This window comes from Centroberyx gerrardi, chromosome 3, assembly GCF_048128805.1.
Source record: "Centroberyx gerrardi isolate f3 chromosome 3, fCenGer3.hap1.cur.20231027, whole genome shotgun sequence".
Taxonomy (NCBI): Eukaryota; Metazoa; Chordata; class Actinopteri; order Beryciformes; family Berycidae; genus Centroberyx; species Centroberyx gerrardi.
Window position 1 is genome coordinate 1,328,859 of NC_135999.1, and position 22,607 is coordinate 1,351,465.

Below are 22,607 nucleotides of genomic sequence, written 5' to 3' on the forward strand. Positions count from 1 at the left end.
TCCAAGTAACAGGATTTCTCTACTAGCCCGGTTTACACACATTCATTTAATAATCGCTCTGCTGGGGCGTCCTTCTCTCTCTCTCTCTCTCCCACTCTTTCCTGTATCTCTCTACCGTAAAACTAACGCAAAATAGGCAAAAAGCCCAAAAAATAATCTTAAAAAAAACATAATAATCACTCACAGTCGCTCCTCACTGCTCTACAGGAGCTGAGAGCGGCTGGTTGCTCCTAAATTTGTTAATCCGGTTATACAGAGATCACCAACTTCAACTCTGTTTTCTTGCAATCAGGATTTATTATTTTCTCATTATCATCAGATCACAAAAACCGGTTTTCTCCAGATCAAGACTTCCTTGTTGCTGCAGTTCCTGCCCGTGTCATTCCTTCATTAAATTAATGTGTTGATCAGTCCTGATTTCTCCTCCCGACTGTCTGCTCCGCTTCGGTCTTTCTGCACTTTGGCAGCAGTCGTCTGTCTGGCCCAGAAAAACCATTAGTCGTTATCTCAAGGCAATTAAGTCCGATCTCAAGATAACGGGATTAAAACAATAAAAGCGCGAGCCTGGCCGCTCTGGGCTTCCGTACCGCTCCGAGTCGTCCAGGTTTCTGCGTCTGGTGACCTTTGACCTGCGCAGTTTGAAAAAGAAAGAAAGAAATCCTTTGTTCGAGTCCCAAGTCAGTCTCAAGTCTTGAGGCTCAAGTCAAGTCCCAAGTCCAGTATCAATTTAATATCTTAAAGAAAACTAAATATCTAAGACTTTTCAATGCAATATGGTTTTAATAGGATAAAAACTTGGTAAGAGCATCATGAGTTTGATTTCTATAATCAGTTTCAACTTCAATAAATTCAATCATTCCATACAAATTCAGAAAACAGAATTTAAATTCAGTCGTCCGCCGGAACAAATCTCATCACTTTCAATCTAAGTCATTTACACAAACACAAGATCTCAAGTCAAGACTTTAGAAACCTTTTCAAGTCATCAAAGTACAAGTCAGAGTCAAGTCCCAAGTCACCAGAACCCAAGTCAAGTCCAGTCTCAAGTCTTCTCTTCATGCAGCAAGGGGAGGATGAAATCATTTAAACTGACTTTGCCCAGTTTTCTACTGCTGACATTAATCAATAGTATACATTAGAGCTGCGACTAATGATTATTTTTATGATTGATTAAACTATCAATGAGGATATTTTTTCGATTAATCATTTTGTCTATAAAATGTAAAAAGTAATGACAGATGCCCATCACAAGTCACCAGAACCCAAGTCGTCAAGTCTCAAGTCTTCTCTTCATGCATCAAGTCAAGTCTCAAGGAATTAAATCTGTCTGTTAGAGGGAAGAAGGATCACAGACGGCTAATGAAGAGTTCAGTTCAGTTCATTTCCAAAACGCTCTAAACCTGTTTCACCTGCAGCTGATCGGTCAATATGTGAAACATCTGGATCCTGTCCGTCTCCTTCAGAAAACCAAACACCAACATTTGGTTTCATGTTCTGCTGTCAATCATTCTGTCAGAGTGTTGGAGTCGCTGCTTTCAAATGTTGCAGATCTGAGTCTGAGGTTTCCATCAAGATTCGGTTTTCATTCATTACTGTATTTTCTGTAATATCACTTCCTTTATTTCTAACCTGCAGTAGAAGAGAAAAAGCGGCGCTGGTTGAGTACAGCTGTCTGCCTCTCAGTGATGAGCTGATCTGAATCCAAAGCATTTCCTCTGCACACTTTCACCAGAGTTTCATCAGAAAGAGATTTTTATATTAAAGGGACAGTCCGCTGCACTGCAGGCAAACTGCTGCTCTGCTGTCGCTCAGACTCAGTTTCATCATGCTGTAAAACCAAACTCCAACCAAACTCCAACCAAACTCCAACCAAACTCCAACCAAACTCCAACCAAACTCCAACCAAACTCCAACCAAACTCCAAACAAACTCCAAACAAAATCCAAACCAAAATTCAAACCAATCCAAACACAAACCAAACAAACCAAACTCCAAACTCCAACCAAAATCCAAACACAAACCAAACAAACCAAACTCCAACCCGTCAGTGTGAAGCGGCCGGCAGCAGATACCTGGCAGGAAGTGAAGCTGCAGGAAGAGGAAGAGAGATACAGGAAGTGTTCTACAGAGAGAGACAGCCAATCAGGAGAGGACAACTGAAAGAGGTTCAGATGAGGAGAGATTTACTGGAACTAAACAAAAAAAAACAATAATAAGAAGACAAAGAATAACAATATTTAGGAAACGACAGGAAACAGCCCCGCCCCCGTTTTGTTACAGAAGTGCAGCAAAATGCTAAAATTAGCATATTAGCGGGTTAGCTAGTGAACTCTGCTCATTTCCAGAAGCTGAGGTAACTAAGGCTGCAGAGAGGAAAGCAACTGTCTGAAACATAACGGACGACAACATTTACAAACAAATTTCTCAGAGTTCAGACTTCAGACATTCTTGTATGAACATTAAACTGCTGAGGAGATTTTGCAAAGGAGACGAGAACGAACTTCTGCAGCGAATCCAACAGCTAACTCGCTAACTAGCTAACTAAAAAACTAGCTAATTACTGGTGAGTGGTGGTGGAGGGGCCGATATGCCATGCCATGCCTACAGAGATTGAGAGTACATGCTATGCTTTGTGTCAGACGATCACTAGTTCGTCTCAACTGGGCAGACAGCAAGACACAGAGACGTTAGCTTCCTTTTTCTCTCTTTATTTACCACTTCTATGTCTCCTGACAGCTAGCGCCGGGCTAATCCTGCTGTGTCCGACTGACCAACGTACGTCTCCAAAACAGAAGGACGGAGGACGGATAAAGATCCTGGAGTTAACTTGCCAACCAAAGATGCATCAGGTTCATATTTGCCAGTGACTGTATTTACCACTTTGAGTCGTTCAAGCGCTGTTCCCATAACTACAGTACTTCCGACAGCACTTGAAAGCAGCATCTGCTTGCTACTTTAGAAATAGCAGATAATGAGGTAAATACTGGACTTTGGAGCCACAGTGGAATCGTTTGGCTTCACAACACTATGGAGAAATTTTATGACCTTTTTTTGCGGCTTTAGGAACTCTAAAGAAATGGTCTCCAGCGACTTCTGTTGTTTTGAAGAAGGCTGGCGAACCTGGACCCAGCAAACTCACTGTGAGTTCTCACCAAGCATCCAGCTGTTCAAAATGCTTAATGTCCGATAAGAGGAGTCGTTAGTGCGGTCGCTTATTGATTCTGGTGAATTAGGCAATTAGGAACCGGGACTAAGCCGGAGCCGGTTCTCGACACCCAGACCTAGATGTTCCGGACTCGGTGAACGAAGCGGTTCTGGTTCAGTACCTCCGGCTCCGGCTCCTCGTCGTCCAGATGGTCTTCAAAGGAGTTCTGGTCCGGGTTGCTGGCCTTGTCCAGCAGCTCGATGGCCAGAGTCCGACTGAGCGGCTGGGAGACGAACGGGTGCTGGGAAGGGACAAAACACAGCTGTCAATCATTTAGTCTCTTCGTGCTGCAGATCTAATTTTGGAAAGGTCTGTGAGTCCCATCAGTTTATTATCTCTATCTAACTATCTGGGGTTCATTCATAAAACTCTGTGGACTCTGACAGAGAACACACAGTAGCAGGATGTTTGTATGATGTTTTTCTCTACAGGGTGAACACTCATCATCTTCATCATCTTCATCACCCCCCCCCCCCCCCCTCCTCCTCCTCCTCCTACCTGCAGCAGCTTGTCAGCAGCAGGTCTTTTCTTGGGGTTTTTAGTCAGAGCGATCTTCACAAACTGCTGGAAGTTGCTGCTCCTGTGGAGAAACAGACAGACAGGTACAGGGTAGAGAGACAGACAGGTACAGGGTAGAGAGACAGACAGGCTGACAGAGAGACAGAGAGAGAGACAGGCAGACAGGTACAGACAGACAGACAGGCAGACAGAGAGACAGAGAGACAGACAGACAGGTTCCCCAGCGAGGCGTTCAAACACCCCGAACTTCTCAGTCTCCAAAACAGAAGTCAGAAACCTTCTGTCTTGTTTCCCACATTCTGTTTGTCTTCTGCCTTCATGTGTGTGTTGGCCGCTGTGCAGCGTCCAATTATCACATCAATGGAGTCTGCACTTCTTTTATTTCATGATGGACACTAAAATAAGTGCTTAACAAAGTGTGTGACTTTATCCTTTTTTTTAGCAGCTGTATTTTTTTTGTAATCAATTTTTCTGCATGTGTTTCCTATTTTTTTTAATCTCCTTACATATTTTACTAGTTTTTCCTTTTCTGTCTCTCTGTAAAGCTCAAACTGCTTTTAGATGAAAGCTACAGAACTGCACTTTATTATTATTATTGATTTGGGAAAAGCGATCATATTGGATTGATTGTACTTCTCCTCCTGTAAAGGTCCAGTCCACCCAAACCAAACAGCTGCTGCTATTTTTAGCTGCGTGTGGAATCAAAGTGAATATTGATGAAGCAGGTGGAATGTTCCTTTAGCATCAGCCTGCTGATTGGCTGTTAATATTTCAGCAGCTGTTTGATTGGATGCATCAATATTACATCACCGTTTCTATGCTGGGAGGCGAGAATCAGAAAAACAGATCTGCTTTACTGGACTGAACTGGTCTGAACTGGTCTGTATTGATCTGTATTGATCTGTACTGGTCTGTTGCTGGTCTGTTGACAGACAGACAGACAGACAGACAGACAGATTGATAGATAGATAGATAGATACTCACCATTTCACCTTGTCTTTCAACTTGGGAGGCTGGAAATTACTTTTAGTCATCAGCAACAAAGCTCTATAGAGAGAGAGAGAGAGAGAGAGAGAGAGAGAGAGAGAGAGAGAGTCATCACCTTAACGAGGAGTCAGAGTAAACACATCTCACTTGGCTTAATTTTATAAAAATCCATTCAGTATTATTTACATGAACGACAAAATGAGTTACTGAACTACACTACCCAGCATGCTTTTAGCTAGCTGGAACGTTCCATCTCCTGCAAAGGGAACAAGCTCCGGTAGCTAGCTAGCTAGCTGCAGCTTCACAGCTCCAGAGACAGAATGTGTTCAGATCCTCATGAGGCAGAACTCAGACTTCAGTGGACCCAGACTGCATCTGAACAGGTGAAAACCTGCTGAGACGGTCTGCTGCTGCTGGAGGATCAGCTGCTTCATGTTGGAGTTCTGCATCGAGACAAAGTCTGTTCTGGAAGTTTCTACACCTAAAATAACAGGAACGTGCAAATCTTCTAAAGTCTTCTGCTGCGTAGAGAGAGAGGAGAATGTCAACTCCATTCGTTGCTTTGTTTAGCTGCAGAAGACAGACTGTAACACTTTGTGGTCGATGGAAAATCATGTTAGCTACTTAGCTGCTAGTCAACACGAAGACTTCGGCCTGCCTGGGAGCGATGAGGCGCTAGGAAGCACTAACGCCAGGCTAAAGCCAGGCTAAAGCCAGGCTAATGTTGGGCCAAAGATGCTCTATACACACAATATGACGCATTACAAGCTGCACCAATGGTATGAAATGGTATACACTTCCTGTCTCCTAAGTGGACGTGGTCGCCTCTCCCCCCCATCCCCCCACCTCGTTTGGAAGTGTTGTGAAGGTCGTGTGAAAAACAGTCAAATAATAATAACAATAATAGTATTATCAAGCAAAGAAACACAAGTTTTATTTCAGTTTTAACTTTTAATTCATGGTTTCACGTATAAGTCCCTTTAGATTTCTGTTTATCCGGTTGGAAAGCGCCGTCGGCCGCGCTGCAGTGAAACCAGATCGACGGGATTTATGATGATGTTGCCAGATCTCGTGAGAGTGTGTTGCTGAGACAGAGACGGGTCTCCAACAAAGTTCATTTTGTCTGGAAAATGCCATTTTAGCGTCCGAATGTTCAGAAGATATGTGGCTTGTGAAAAATGGGTCCAATATTTACTTCGGTGACTATGGGGCGAAAGAATCGGTCATAATCTGTGCTCACGTTCACTTCTCCCATTGGAGTGAACAGACTCAGGACCTGCCGCTGGTCTCCTGAAGGGGCGGGGCAGTGAGAAACCCACGTGACACAGATACAGGAAATGACTCGCAGTTGCACCGTCTTGTTTCTAAACCGTCTCTGGTTGGGCTAACACTGAGCTAATGCTGGGCTAACGATGAGCTAATGCTGGGCTAACGCTGAGCTAATGCTGGGCTAACACTGAGCTAATGCTGGGCTAACGATGAGCTAATGCTGGGCTAACGCTGAGCTAATGCTGGGCTAACACTGAGCTAATGCTGGGCTAATGCTGAGCTAACGCTGAGCTAATGCTGGGCTAACACTGAGCTAATGCTGGGCTAACGATGAGCTAATGCTGGGCTAACGCTGAGCTAATGCTGGGCTAACACTGAGCTAATGCTGGGCTAATGCTGAGCTAACGCTGAGCTAATGCTGGGCTAACACTGAGCTAATGCTGGGCTAATGCTGGGCTAACACTGAGCTAATGCTGGGCTAATGCTGGGCTAACACTGAGCTAATGCTGGGCTAATGCTACAGCTAACACTAGGCTAAAGATGATCTCTACAATTAAAAAAACACTGGCCTACAGTATCCAATACAATGTGTCCAGGCATGTGCGCGCGTGCACACACACACCCACACCCACACACACACACACACACACACACACACACACACACACACACACACACACACACACACACACACCTCATGGGGTGCAGGTCGAACATGGGCGGCTGCAGCTCGGCCAGCTCGATGGCGGTGATGCCGACGGCCCAGATGTCACACAGCTGGTTGTATCCTCCCTTCCTCTCCACCGCCGCCACCTCCGGAGCCATCCTGCACACACACACACACACACACACACACACACACACATACACACACAGCTGAAACTTTGATAATTTCATTCACTCTTGTTGCTGTAAACAAGCAGCTTCTTGTGAACTTGTAGTTTGTTTTGAACATATTGCTGAAGTCAGTAATTTTAGTTTGACTGAATTCTGATTTAACTGAATATATTTTAAATCTGTTCTATCAGCATCAGACTGAATGAATCCTGCTGACTCAGGTTTGACATGTTACTGTTTAGTTTTTCCTCTGTTCTCTCCTCCTCTGCCTCGCAGCAACTGATTTCCTTAAACTGACTCAGTAACTTTCACTCAGTTTATTTGGAACTTTTTGACTTTTATGTTGTACGTCAGTAACCTGTGAGCTCAGCAGCAGCTCTGTGCTGATGTCACAGCATCTTCTCTGAACAGTTACATACATGTCAGCTGTTGCTGCTGACTGACTGACTGGCTTCGAGTCAGTCAGTCATTACTTCATCATCATCATCATCATCATCATCCAATCAGAGCCTGTGTCTCCTCTGATCAATGGGAGGAAAATGACAAAATGGCCAATGATGAAGGAGGAAGCAGACTGCAGCATCATGGAGGAGGAGATCGATAGGAGGTGTGTGTGTGTGTGTGTGTGGGTGGGGGGGCTGGTACCAGTAGGGTGTCCCGATGAAGGATTTCCTCTTGGCGATGGTCATGGTGATCTGGGCCGACACACCGAAGTCCGCTGCCAGCAGAAACACACACACACACACACACACACACAGGTGAGCCAGGGGTCAGAGGTCAAATCCTTCAGTCCATTCAGGAGCAGAGACTCAGTCGGAACCAGCAGAGTGAAAACAAAGCAATGCTGAACGGATGAGAAGGAACAGAAGAGTCCAGTTAATCTGTTCTACTGGGAGAACCGGTTCTACTGGGACAACTGGTTCTACTGGGAGAACTGGTTCTACTGGGAGAACTGGTTCCCTGCAGCTCCAGTTGCAGTTGGACTGGTTCAGGGTCAAAGTGCCTTGCTCAAGAGCACCTGGAAGTTTCATCAAGTTCAACCTCAGACTTTTGAAGAGCTTTTTAAAGCCAGAATGAAAAATAAAACCAAACTGAAATAAAGGACATCAGAGTGTGATGGACTGAGAATTAAAGTATTAATACACAACTTTGTCATGTAAATAAATGTCTGTTTGGCTTTTCTCTCTCAACACTCAACAGAGACGAAACCTGCAGTCAGTTCAGAGAAGCTGCTGCTCTAAACACCTGAGGGAAAATCCTCTGCAAAAATGGAAATGGAAAAATCTGTCTTGTAATAAATAGAAGAAGTATAAAATATCAGAAAGCATCGAGCGCTACAGAACCAAACCGCTTACTTTTATCCCTGAAATTATTACTTAATTTCTCATCACATAAACATTAATTATCCATAAAAATAACAGCTTTAATAAAGTAAGGTTAGTATCATGGGTTTATAAGGGATTTATTCATGGGTTGGTTCGTGGAGACACTAGTAATTAAGGGATTTTTTCATGTCTTTTGTGCAGGTTTACAGGTTATTAATGAGTTATTAATGGAAAGTTCCTGTCTCCCTGAATTTAACATTAAATTAGAAAGTAAGCAGTCAAACATTAAGGGGAGTTTAAGGAGGTTTTGATGTGGTCTCCTCCATTAATAACTCCCGTAAGTAATTTTAAGGGAATTTTGCAAGAATTAAGCGGTGAATTAATGTAAATGAATGAAAATGTAAGGTTGTTCGTATAGAGAATGAAACTGTATTGAAGCCTTCAGCCTGGAGTTTCAGGTCTGCTGTTCCTTTAAGACCCTTCACATATTCTGAAGTGACGGATTGACAGATGGAAAACCGACAATCTGTTCCAAAACCATAAATCAATTATTCATATATGACTGATGGAGATGGGTCTGTTTAATGTGTGAGTGACACCGCATGCTAACGAGCTGCTGGTCAGCGGTGGTGACGATGACTCATCAGGCAGCCGGGGCTCAGTGGAGAGTTTTAGTGTCCCATGATGCTCCGCTCCGATGACGACACAGTTCTGATGAAACGCTGGATACTGTGGAATCTTTTAGCATGAAAACGGTCAAATTTAAAGATTTTGAATATCAGCAGCGTGTTTCTACAGGAGGCTTCAGACTCTTCTGATTTATTATGTGGGTAATGTTCAAAACTTAAAGTCCCCATGAAACGAACTGCCATTACTTTTCCTTCCTGGAAAACAGAGCGTCTTCCATGGGAACGCCAAGTCGATACGGGGCTTTCAGTTCGCTCTCGTCGGTCAAGTCTCCATCCGACGCTTCCTGGATATTTTGAGGTTGGCGAGGAAACTTCTGGGTTTTCTATCCGTCCTCCGTCCGCTCGTTCTTTTGATTTGGAATCGTGCTTCGGCGTCACGGAGGACACGAGAACGCGTATTGATAATCAGCTATAGTGACCTCATGCTGCATCTGTTTTAGGGTTCAGGTTAAGTCAGTGGATGGTCCTCACAAAGATAGAAGTACAAGGATGTGTGTGTGTGTGTGTGTGTGTGTGTGTGTGTGTTAGAGAGAGACAGAGAGAGAGACTGAAGGTGAAGGTGACTCACCCAGTTTGACGTATCCGTTATCTGTCAGCAGGATGTTCGCTCCCTTCAGATAGAAGAGACCAAGCATCAACACACACACACACACACACACACACACACACACACACACACACACACACACACAGAAACAATATCAACCTACAGTCCAGATGTAAACCCTCAGCAGTAACAGCTGTATCACAGTAATCTGAGCTGGTTCCTAAAGTTCCCGCTGCAGAGACTCTTCACTGTGGCGTTCCTGTCTGCGGCAGGCCGGGTGACAGCCAATGAAAATCAATATGTAAATGAAGTGTTGCATATTAAACACCCGATCATCCACGCACCTGAGCAAGCAGAATGGATCCAAACTAGAGATGTCACAGGGCTGAAACGAACGATTATTTTCATTTGCGGTTAATCTATCGCTTCGTTTTTTGATTAATCAATTAATATCATTTTGTCTATAAAATGTCAAAAATAATCATAAATCCCCATCACAAGTTACTAGAGTCCAAAGTGATTCTTCAGATTTCTTCCTCAGTCTGACCAGCAGCCAGAAAACACTAAGTATTGATTTTATAATGAGATGAAAGTCTTAGCATCTGTGAAGCTGCAACCAGAAAATGTTTGGTATTTTCACTTGATAAATGACTAAAACGATTAATCGATTATCAAAATTCTAAGTGATTCATTTTCTGTCAAACAACTAATCAATCAATCGACTAATTGTTTCAGCACTAAAATGTCAGATCACCAGCTGAACTCTGTATATTAAAGGGTCTGCGTGTAATTTCTGGTCCAGTGCTGGCCTCTATCACTCTGCCCTCCGTAGAGCGAGACCATCATCAGCATGGTGGGCAGGTTGGATCAATCAACCTTCTGTTTTACTGAGTTAGTGCTGTTTGTTTATTCAGTGGAGTCTTGTTGTGATCAGGATCCTGACATCACCAGACTGTTGGAACAGATCGAAGGTCAGGAGTCGCTGTTTTGTGTGTGAAGTAACACTGGGCCGGTCCCTTAAAATTTGAGCTGTTTGGAGGATTATATACATGCCGAATTTACCAGAACACCCTATAGATTAGTAATAAAGCCTCAAATTATATTTTCCGATGTGTGTTTTTGGCCGATAAGCAAGGCCAAAACAAATTGGCAGATTTTTGAAGGGACCTTGGTGTGGCAGGAGCCTTCAGCCTCGGCCCGCTCCTGTGGTTCTGAATGCAGCTGTTCACTTTGTTTCACTCACTACCGCTCAGGAGCCTCTGCTGCCAGACTGAGGCGGTAAACCTGCTTATGAATCAGGAAAATGCGGCGGCACGCACCGCCTCGTTAACCCAGCTGAGGGTACGAACACCGCACCGCCTCGTTAACCGAACACCGCACCGCCTCGTTAACCGAACACCGTACCGCCTCGTTAACCCAGCTGAGGGTACGAACACCGCACCGCCTCGTTAACCGAACACCGCACCGCCTCGTTAACCCAGCTGAGGGTACGAACACCGCACCGCCTCGTTAACCCAGCTGAGGGTACGAACACCGCACCGCCTCGTTAACCCAGCTGAGGGTACGAACACCGCACCGCCTCGTTAACCCAGCTGAGGGTACAAACACCGCACCGCCTCGTTAACCCAGCTGAGGGTACGAACACCGCACCGCCTCGTTAACCGAACACCGCACCGCCTCGTTAACCCAGCTGAGGGTACGAACACCGCACCGCCTCGTTAACCGAACACCGCACCGCCTCGTTAACCCAGCTGAGGGTACGAACACCGTACCGCCTCGTTAACCCAGCTGAGGGTACGAACACCGCACCGCCTCGTTAACCGAACACCGCACCGCCTCGTTAACCAAACACCGCACCGCCTCGTTAACCGAACACCGCACCGCCTCGTTAACCCAGCTGAGGGTACGAACACCGCACCGCCTCATTAACCGAACACCGCACCGCCTCGTTAACCGAACACCGCACCGCCTCGTTAACCGAACACCGCACCGCCTCGTTAACCGAACACCGCACCGCCTCGTTAACCCAGCTGAGGGTACGAACACCGCACCGCCTCGTTAACCGAACACCGCACCGCCTCGTTAACCCAGCTGACGGTACGAACACCGCACCGCCTCGTTAACCCAGCTGACGGTACGAACACCGCACCGCCTCGTTAACCGAACACCGCACCGCCTCGTTAACCGAACACCGCACCGCCTCGTTAACCCAGCTGACAGTACGAACACCGCACCACCTCGTTAACCAAACACCGCACTGCCTCGTTAACCCAGCTGAGGGTACACACCAGCCTGCAGCCCACAGAGGATCTGTGCAGAACGTCTTCATGCCAGTATGTCAATATGTGCAGACGGATTTCTGCAGTCTGTTCCCTTCAGTACAGAAAGTTCCTGTTATTTCCTGCTGTCAGTCACATGCTGCTGGGTCAGACAGTGTTTCACTTCTTTATTCACTTTTAGTACAGTGTAAACAAAGTATGTAAGTCTGTCTATTCATCCATCTATCCATCCATCTATCTCCAGGTCCACAGTACGGCTGCTGCTGCTGCTGTCTGAATAATAAAGATGGAGGTGTGTAACATGGGAAAGCCTCCAGGACTCCAGCACTGATCAGCAGAGCAGGAAGTGGAGCTGAACGCCCACAGCTTCACAACATTTACATCACATCATGTTATTTCCACCAGACAGCAGAAACAGTGGGCGGGTTGATATATAATTAATAATAATAAATCATGTTACCTTAATGTCTCTGTGCATTTTGCCTTTGCTGTGCAGATAGTAGAGTCCCTGCAGAAGACAGACAGGACACACATGTAACAGATATATATATCATATCATAGACACACAACATGGAACATGGAACCAAGATGTCAGATCTTTAGATTGACAAAACTGTTACGTTTCAACACTAAATACATCAATAACAACACATTCAATATACAGTATAATGTTATTAACATTCATGATGTTCTGTTGAAAAGTAACGCAAAGCTGTAAACTAAACTAAACAGAACCTGGAGAACCTAAAAATCTTATTGGACAGAATCTGGAGACGTAAGAATCTTATTGGACAGAACCTGGAGAACCTAAGAATTGTATTGGACAGAACCTAGAGAACATAAAAACTTATTGGGCAGAACCTGGAGAACCTAAGACTGATTGGACAGAACCTGGAGAACCTAAGACTGATTGGACAGAACCTGGAGAACCTAATCTTATTGGACAGTACTTGGAGAACCTAGGAATCTTATGGGACAGACCCTGGAGAACCTAAGACTCTGATTAGACAGTACCCGGAGAACCACATTATCTTATTTTACAGTACCTAGAAGACCTAAGACTCTTATTGGACAGTACCTGGAGAATCTAAGAATCTTATTGGACAGTACCATGAGAACCTAAGAATCTTATTGGACAGACCCTGGAGAACCTAAGACTCTGATTAGACAGTACCTGGAGAACCATATTATCGTATTTTACAGTACCTAGAAGACCTAAGACTCTTATTGGACAGTACCTGGAGAACCTAAGAATCTTATTGGGCAGAACCTGGAGAACCTAAGACTTGTATTGTATAGTACCTGGTGAATCTGAGAATCTTAATGGTCAGAACCTAGAAAACCCAAGACTCTGATTGGACAGAACCTGGAGAACCTAAGACTGATTGGACAGAACCTGGAGAACATAAGAATCTTATTGGACAGACCCTGGAGAACCACATTATCTTATTTTACAGTACCTAGAAGACCTGACTCTTATTGGAGAGTACCTGGAGAACCTAAGAATCTTATTGGGCAGAACCTGGAGAACCTAAGAGAACCTAAGAATCTTATTGGGCAGAACCTGGAGAACCTAAGAATCATATTAGATAGTACCTGGAGAATCTAAGACTCTGATTGGACAGAACCTGGAGAACCTAAGAATCATATTGGACAGTACCTGGTGAATCTGAGAATCTTAATGGTCAGAACCTAGAGAAACCCAAGACTCTGATTGGACAGAACCTCGAGAACCTAGGAATCTTATTGGACAGTACGTGGAGAACCACATAATCTTATTGGACAGTACCTGGAAGACCTAAGACTCTTGTTGGACAGTACCCGGAGTATCTAAGAATCTTATTGGACAGTACCCGGAGTATCTAAGAATCTTATTGGACAGTACCTGGAGAGTTTCTCGTGACATGTAGGCTATCTGGGACTCTGTGAGCGGGCCGGTTACTGCAAGACAAAACAATGAAGAAGAGAATCAATATCATCCCATTGCCTTATTTGGTCAGAACAAAGAGAGCGAATTCCCACCTGTTGCCTTATTTGGTCGGATTATAGGTTAGGAATTTTGCTCCATGACCTTATTTGGTCAAGTTATAGCAAAGGAATTTTGTACCATTGCCTTATGACCTCCGCCATGGAGGTCATGTTTTCACCTGCGTCTGTGTGTTCGTCTGTCCGTCCGTCTGTCAGCAGGATATCTCAGAAAGTTGGGCACGGATTTGCACAAAACTTGGTATGAAGGTTGCTTATGGGCCAAGGAAGAACTGATTAACCTTTCATGTTGATTGGCCAAAAGGGGGCGTGGTGGTGGGCGTGGCTTATCACCAAAAGGTGCATAACTTCCTTGCGGAGTGTTGTTAGACATGGCGGAGGTCTGTGCTCTACTGAGCACATTTTCTAGTTTGGTCAAGTTATAGCGAAGGAATTTCGTACTCTCGAAAATAGATTTTAAATATTTTTATTTTAGAACATGACCATCAGCTGAGCTCCTTAGAAAGCCTCAGTGAGTGATGAGCAGCCTTCAGCAGGAAGTCTGTCTACAGGTCAGTGTCTGATCAACCCCAGAGTCCACCAGCCACTGTTTTCCCAGATGACGGGGTTACTGCAGGACAGACCCAACAGTCAGAGTGAAGGCCGGCTCAGAGTTTAGCATCAGTTTAAAGGTTGGAGAAGTTGAAGCGGCGCTGCAGAGCCTCACAGTTTCCATCATTATCTGTGTTTAGCGAGTCTGCGGGGAGCCGAGCGCGAGCCGGCTCTGTGTTTGTCGGGCTCGGCGGGGGTTAGGACATTATATCAACACCCGACTCTGGAGCAGCGGGGGGGCGGGAGGTGGTGGGCGGCCCCCGGTCGCCCTCGGCGCCGACGGCATCGTCACAGAGTCTTAATGAGGCGTAGCGGCCAAACGGTGAGCGCTCCCAACCTAATGACCGCCGGCTGAACAGCAACGAGCCGAGGCTTAACGAGGAGGGAGATGGAAGGCAGCGTGGGCGAGGGGGGGAGGGAGGGAGGGAGGGGGGGCTGAAGGTGACAGGAAGTTAGAGAGAAAAACTGTTTAAAGACACAGCATCAGCAGACTGAGCTCCATTACTGATCAGACTGATCAGAATTCAGGTTAGGGATACTATTAGATATATTGTTCTGTTCAGAGATGAGCGAGGCTCGGGGTAAAAAGGCGCCAAAAGTTCAGGAAATGTCTGCGAAATTAAAAATGAGGCGACAGAAAATGCTCAGATGATTTAAGATGTCGTTTGTTAGTTAGAAAGCTTGTTGGTTACTTAGTTATTAACCAGTTTAGTTAGTTAGTTAGTTATTATAACTAACCAGTCTTACCGTGCTAGATGTCTAGTTTAGTCAGTCAGTCAGTCAGTCAGTCAGTGAGTCAGTCAGTCAGTGAGTCAGTCAGTCAGTCAGTCAGTCAGTCAGTGAGTCAGTCAGTGAGTCAGTCAGTAACCAGTGTTACCGTGGTAGATGTCCTGCAGGGAGCCTCCTCCACAGAACTCCATACAGATCCACAGCTTCTCTCTCCTGGAGAGAGAGACCGACAAATTAGCTTTGGATCAATACAGCTGAGACAGAGGAGGGGGGGGGGGGGGTTAATGTGTTCAGGAGTGTTTTCTGGGTCGTGACAAAACATCATGACTGATAAACTAACGTCCTTTTACACACACACACACACACACACACACACACCCCTCCTCCACCCCCTCTCCTCCACCCCCCCTCCCCACTTCCAGCCACAGCAGCATCCAGCCACACTGTCAGCAGAGACGCTGCAGGCTGTGTGTGTGTGTGTGTGTGTGTGTGTGTGTATAAGTGCTCATTCAGGCAGGGGGGTGGGGAGGCGGGGCTGATGCGGTCGTCATGGTGACAGGTACCTGAGGTAGCTGCCGTAGTATGCCACGATGTTGGAGTGTTTACAGTCCTTCATCATGACGATCTCCTGCTGCACCACGGCAAAGTCCTCTCCTACACACACACACACACACACACAGAACCACACACACACACATACACACAACCACAACCACATACACACACAGAGAAACACACACACATGATTAGTGGGGAGTAGAGGACAAAGCTGCATACGTCTGTGCACACACACACACACACACAAAAGTTCTGGATCAGAAAGCATGTGAGCGTCAGTCAGGCAGTCAATACACTGATCAGTACCAGATCAATACATTGATCAGTACCAGATCAATACATTGATCAGTACCAGATCAATACACTGAGTCACTCTGTTATCCTGATGTGTCGTTAACAGAAAGTCTGTCTGAAACGCATCAAATGGAAACACTGAATACTTGTAAGTTCTTTGGTATGGAAATGGTTTTGATGATATTGACTATCGGCACAAAATAGTCAGTCAAATCCCGGTTCCCATATTCCAAACTGCTTCCTTCGCCACAAACAGCAGACTGAAGCATCACTGAAGCATTATGGGAAGGAGATCCATAAGTCTTCCTCCGGGCTGCAGGATGAGGACTGAAGAGAGGCCAGGCTGATTATCACACACTCAGTATTCAGATGAGGTTCAGCGCTTCTGTCAGTTTGTCCATCGCCTGTTTAAACCAATCTATCTGTCTGTCTGTCCATCTATCTACAAACGTGTTCATCATCTCTGGGGCGAGAGAGAGAGAGAGAGAGGAGAGAGAGAGAGAGAGAGAGAGAGAGAGAGAGAGAGAGAGAGAGAGAGAGAGAGGGAGAGAGAGAGAGAGAGAGAGAGAGACGGGGAGGGAGAGAGAGAACAAAGTGTCTTTGTTGTTGAGGCTTCAGCTCATTAAAGCCTCTCCGCTGTCCGTCCGCCGGCTGATCAGAATAAATATGGAGTATTTATGTAAGGCTTCATTAAAATGGAAGGTCGGCGGTCTGCTGATGGAGTCGCTGTTTGAGCTGCCGAGGCAGAGACAAAGATATTTACTGAGGATTGACTCGGTTTGGATAAATAGAGGATTTTCTCTGTGTAAGTGAATGTGAGTCCAGGATCAGAGTGGAAATCCTCTGAGGAAACATCACACTGCTCTGATGTGAAACTGCAGCACTGCATACTGTGGCCGCGATTGTTTTTGACTAAATAGCAGGGCTGCGACTAACACTTATTTTCATTATCAATGAATCTATCAATCAAATCCATTCATCATTTAGTCTATAAAAGTGATTCTTCAGATCTCTTCCTCAGTCTGAGCAGCAGCCGAAAAACCCGAAGCATTCTTTTAATAATGAGATGAAACGGAGAAAAGCAGCAGATCTTTGTGGAGCTGGACTCAGCAGCGTTAGATCTTTTCCTCTCTGGTTCCTTTGGTGTCCTTTGGTTTAAAGCAGCACAGACCGCTTTACTGACCTCACCGCACAGGAATTCTGGGTAATGATGTCGTCAGAATTCAAACAGTTGCCTCTCACTGTCGGTTGGAGCCACCGATGTGGAAAGTTGCCAGTCTGAACTCCAGAGACTCACATCTGATTTTATATTATTTTTTTACATCTTCTAATGAGACACACATACATGCCCATGTTTGACCAGTAGGGTCAGAGGTCAGAGGTCAGTACTGGCTGCTGTGGGAATCAAACCTGTGTCTTAACAGTTACAGGACGGTCTCTCTAACCCAGATATTAATGTAAGCAACATCTTAGGTTTATTTGGACCAAAGTATTTTTTACCATCCGGAGATAAAATTGACCTCTTTGTGATGAGTAATTGCTTTCTGCTCACTGTGAGAGTTAACACCCACTGCTACAGAACAGAAGGTGGGCCAGGTTTTTTTTTTAAGTTGAGTGATTCATCTTCTAAAACACAGACCATCTTTGATGTCCTGACTGACTGTGTGTTTGTGTGTGTGTGTGTGTGTGTGTGTGTGTTTATGTGTGTGTGTGTGTGTGTGTGTGTGTGTGGTACAGATCTGAGAACAGTCTGATAGTCATCGGGCTAAAGATAAACTCAGATGAATCCAGTCTTTCTATATTTGGAGCTGCAAACTCTGCTGTAATTGGCTGCAAGTGTTGAGTTGTACCGTCGCTGGTGTTTCTCTGTAACACATTACAGGAATATTATTACTTTTCCCAGAAACGAGTTGTGTAACCAATTGCTATTCCAATTTCAGTTTGCAATCAAAAAAAAGCTGGTACTTCATTATCATCCATCCATCCAAACATTTTCTAGCTGCTGATCGAGTTCAGCAGCAGCCCAGCGACTTCCTCCAGCACCTCCTGGGATCCCCAGGAGCTCCCAGGCATGCTGGGAGATGTAGTCCCTCCAGCCTGTCCAGGGCAGGAGCAGCGGCTCGATACCGAGCTCCTCCTGGATCACTGACCTCAGCCTGTCACCCTGAGGAGAAACCTCACGTCACCCTGAGGAGAAACCTCATGTCACACTGAGGAGAAACCTCACGTCACCCTGAGGAGAAACCTCATGTCACACTGAGGAGAAACCTCACGTCACCCTGAGGAGAAACCTCATGTCACCCTGAGGAGAAACCTCACGTCACACTGAGGAGAAACCTCACGTCACACTGAGGAGAAACCTCACGTCACCCTGAGGAGAAACCTCACGTCACCCTGAGGAGAAACCTCACGTCACCCTGAGGAGAAACCTCATGTCACCCTGAGGAGAAACCTCACGTCACCCTGAGGAGAAACCTCACGTCACACTGAGGAGAAACCTCACGTCACACTGAGGAGAAACCTCCTGTCACTGAGGAGAAACCTCATGTCACCCTGAGGAGAAACCTCATGTCACCCTGAGGAGAAACCTCCTGTCACCCTGAGGAGAAACCTCACGTCACCCTGAGGAGAAACCTCCTGTCACCCTGAGGAGAAACCTCCTGTCACCCTGAGGAGAAACCTCACGTCACCCTGAGGAGTTCCTCCACAGCTGAGAGTCTGAATGAAGATCTCTCTCTCAGTAAATCAGTTTTCTTTGTGGCTCAGCTCTCTCTCAGCTGACCTGCAGTCGGTCTCATGATGCTTCTTCCCCTCACTGGAGAATCAGATCCAGAAATACTCCTCCAGCTCCTCCAGCTCCTCCACTTGGGGCAGCTGCTCCCTCTCACCTGGATGGGACACGCCTTCTTTTCCCAGGACAGAATCATGAGCTCAGACTCGATGCTCCTCCAGTTCCCATCAGAGATCACGGGTACGGGTAACAGGAGTCACTCCACTCCTCCGATCTCACGATGGTTGTAAATAATGTCTGTAACCATAGTAACGTTTACTTCAGTTTACTTGACACCAGTAACACCAGTAACCAGAGGCGTCAATGTATCCATAAGATCTTAATAAACCGCCACTAGCAGCGGCGTCACGTTCTCTTTTTCCACCGAATGGACTTGATATTAAAAATTTGCGACCTCCGTCTCTTTCAAATTAACGGTGATAATGTTACGTAACATAACGAGTGTTGCATCTGACGTCACGTAACAACCAGCAACACCAGCAACACCAGCAACACCAGCAACACCAGCAACATCAGCAACACCAGCAACACCAGCAACATCAGCAACACCAGCAACACCAGCAACACCAGCAACATCAGCAACACCAGCAACACCAGCAACATCAGCAACACCAGCAACACCAGCAACACCAGCAACATCAGCAACACCAGCAACACCAGCAACACCAGCAACATCAGCAACACCAGCAACACCAGCAACACCAGCAACATCAGCAACACCAGCAACACCAGCAACATCAGCAACACCAGCAACACCAGCAACACCAGCAACATCAGCAACACCAGCAACACCAGCAACACCAGCAACATCAGCAACACCAGCAACACCAGCAACATCAGCAACACCAGCAACACCAGCAACATCAGCAACACCAGCAACACCAGCAACACCAGCAACATCAGCAACACCAGCAACACCAGCAACACCAGCAACACCAGCAACATCAGCAACACCAGCAACACCAGCAACACCAGCAACACCAGCAACACCAGCAACACCAGCAACACCGGTAACCCAAGAAACACCAGAAACACTTTTCCTTCAGAGAAAAAAGATCGATATAGAAGTATCATATTATGATTTTAATATCAGTACTGTGATTTTAGTACTGATTTGGAAAGTACTGTGATTTCAATATCAGTAGTGTGACTCGTCTATTCTTCCATTGATCGATATTGATTAATTCTATTTTTATCAGTCCTGGAGTACAGTGACAGCTGCTGACTCTCCAGCAAAGAGAACAGCACCAATCAATACTCTTATCAGACCAGCTTCACCTCCAAGTCCACCTTAAAACACTGAAGCTGTATCAGACCAGCTTCACCTCCAAGTCCGCCTTAAAACACTGAAGCTGTATCAGACCAGCTTCAAAACACTGAAGCTGTATCAGACCAGCTTCACCTCCAGTCCGCCTTAAAACACTGAAGCTGTATCAGACCAGCTTCACCTCCAGTCCGCCTTAAAACACTGAAGCTGTATCAGACCAGCTTCACCTAATTTTTCTTCTATTTTTTTCTTATTTTTCTTTGTTTTCTTCCACTTTTTCTTTTCTCTGCTGTATCCTGTTAGTATTTGCTGCTGCAATGACACAATTTCCCCACAGGATCAATACATTTTAATCTAATCTAATATAATATAATATAATCACAGCAGCATCAGAGCTGATAGCCACTGTGTTGCTAGGGAACATGGCTGCCGTGGAAACCTGTTAGTGATGTCAGAAAGGAGCACGGCGACTAACGAGGCGACAGAATTTGAGGATGGGGTCAAAGGTCACCTGGTGCGTCCTGCTCAGACACTGTGACAGAGAGACACAGAGAGAGAATGTGTGTGTGTGTGTGTGTGTGTATGTGTGTGTGTGTGTGTGGGAGGGCCTGTGTTGAGGCGTCCAGGACCTGTTCTGGACCTGTTCTGGACCTGTTGTCAGGCTGAAACTATTTCCACTTCTGATGTCTGAAGCACCGCTCATCAATGTCACTTCAGATTTCTATCAGCCAATAAGGATGGAGCAGGGGCGGGACCAAGAGCTGGCATCCTCCCGTTTTGTAGCTAACGTCAGCTAGGCTAACGCTAACAACAGCGGACAGGACAGCTGCTCTCAACTCCAGTGCTTCAGGCGCTCAAGAGGCCGCTGGTGGACACGCCCCCTTACCCACTCAGCATCAGTCAATGTAATGTAACTTAACATAATGTAATCTAGTCTGATGCAATGCGAGTAATGTCATGTAATCTTGTCTGATCCACTGAAATGTAATGTAACATGATGTGATGTGATGTACTGCACTGCAGCGCTGATCCTGCATGCAGATCATGTGGCGGTGGATGTAGCGAGGTGTGCATGCTAATGCTAACACGCTAACACTAACATGAGTGTGTACTGGCAGGCAGACTGGGACTGACTGGAGGATCAATCCCCATGACAGCTGCTGAAGAGCCTCTGAGCAAGGCAGCGAACCCCCAGCCTGGACCACACCCAGCCTGGACCACACCCAGCCTGGACCACACCCAGCCTGGACCACACCCAGCCTGGACCACACTCTGCCTGGACCACACCCTGCCTGGACCACACCCTGCCTGGACCACACCCTGCCTGGACCACACCCAGCCTGGACCACACTCTACCTGGACCACACCCTGCCTGGACCACACCCAGCCTGGACCACACTCTGCCCGGACCACACCCAGCCTGGACCACACTCTGCCCGGACCACACTCTACCCGGACCACACTCTACCCGGACCACACCCAGCCTGGACCACACTCTACCCGGACCACACTCTACCCGGACCACACTCTACCCGGACCACACTCTACCCGGACCACACTCTACCCGGACCACACTCTACCTGGACCACACTCTACCCGGACCACACTCTACCTGGACCACACTCTACCCGGACCACACTCTGCCTGGACCACACCCAGCTTGGACCACACTCCCCGGACCACACTCTACCTGGACCACACTCTACCCGGACCACACTCTACCCGGACCACACTCTACCTGGACCACACCCTGCCTGGACCACACCCTGCCTGGACCACACCCAGCCTGGACCACACCCAGCCTGGACCACATCCTGCCTGGACCACACTCTACCTGGACCACACTCTACCTGGACCACACCCTGCCTGGACCACACCCAGCCTGGACCACACTCTACCTGGACCACACCCTGCCTGGACCACACCCTGCCTGGACCACACCCTGCCTGGACCACACCCAGCCTGGACCACACCCTGCCTGGACCACACTCTACCTGGACCACACTCTACCTGGACCACACTCTACCCGGACCACACTCTGCCCGGACCACACTCTGCCTGGACCACACTCTGCCTGGACCACACTCTACCTGGACCACACTCTACCTGGACCACACTCTACCTGGACCACACTCTACCTGGACCACACTCTGCCTGGACCACACTCTACCTGGACCACACTCTACCCGGACCACACTCTACCCGGACCACACTCTGCCTGGACCACACTCTACCTGGACCACACTCTACCCGGACCACACTCTGCCTGGACCACACTCTGCCTGGACCACACTCTACCTGGACCACACTCTACCCGGACCACACCCAGCCTGGACCACACTCTACCCGGACCACACTCTACCCGGACCACACTCTGCCTGGACCACACTCTACCTGAAGCCCCGCCCCGCTGAATTATCACAGGAGGCAGAGAAAACTATTCAGTATTTCACAAGAACAAGCAAAAAAAGATAGAAAAATCAGAAGAACTTGACATAATAATAAATTTGCGTAGCAGAAATCTCCCATAAATCATCTCTTGACCCCCAGAATGATTCCGCCCCGCAGGTTGAGAACCGAGCTGCAAGACTGGAGCGGTAAAGTGCTAATGATCAGGGAGGCACAGCATTAACCTGATCAGTATTCTGTATACAGGTAGTGTATGAACACACACACACACACACACACACACACACACACACACACACACACACACACTCTGCTGCAGCAGTCT

General features: G+C 46.8%; 1 protein-coding gene across 1 annotated transcript in view; it reads right to left on the minus strand.

Annotated features, from left to right (window-relative positions):
- LOC139911279 (mitogen-activated protein kinase kinase kinase kinase 3-like) overlaps nt 1-22,607 on the minus strand; it is a 71,291-nt gene that overhangs the window by 27,117 nt on the left and 21,567 nt on the right. Inside the window, exons 3-12 of the mRNA XM_071898784.2 lie at nt 15,527-15,617; nt 15,112-15,176; nt 13,543-13,598; nt 12,118-12,165; nt 9,400-9,442; nt 7,463-7,535; nt 6,675-6,806; nt 4,709-4,771; nt 3,704-3,785; nt 3,327-3,446 (exon numbers count right to left, since the gene is read on the minus strand). Coding sequence (XP_071754885.2) covers nt 3,327-3,446; nt 3,704-3,785; nt 4,709-4,771; nt 6,675-6,806; nt 7,463-7,535; nt 9,400-9,442; nt 12,118-12,165; nt 13,543-13,598; nt 15,112-15,176; nt 15,527-15,617 — 773 coding nt within the window. The remainder of the gene's footprint in view (nt 1-3,326; nt 3,447-3,703; nt 3,786-4,708; nt 4,772-6,674; nt 6,807-7,462; nt 7,536-9,399; nt 9,443-12,117; nt 12,166-13,542; nt 13,599-15,111; nt 15,177-15,526; nt 15,618-22,607) is intronic.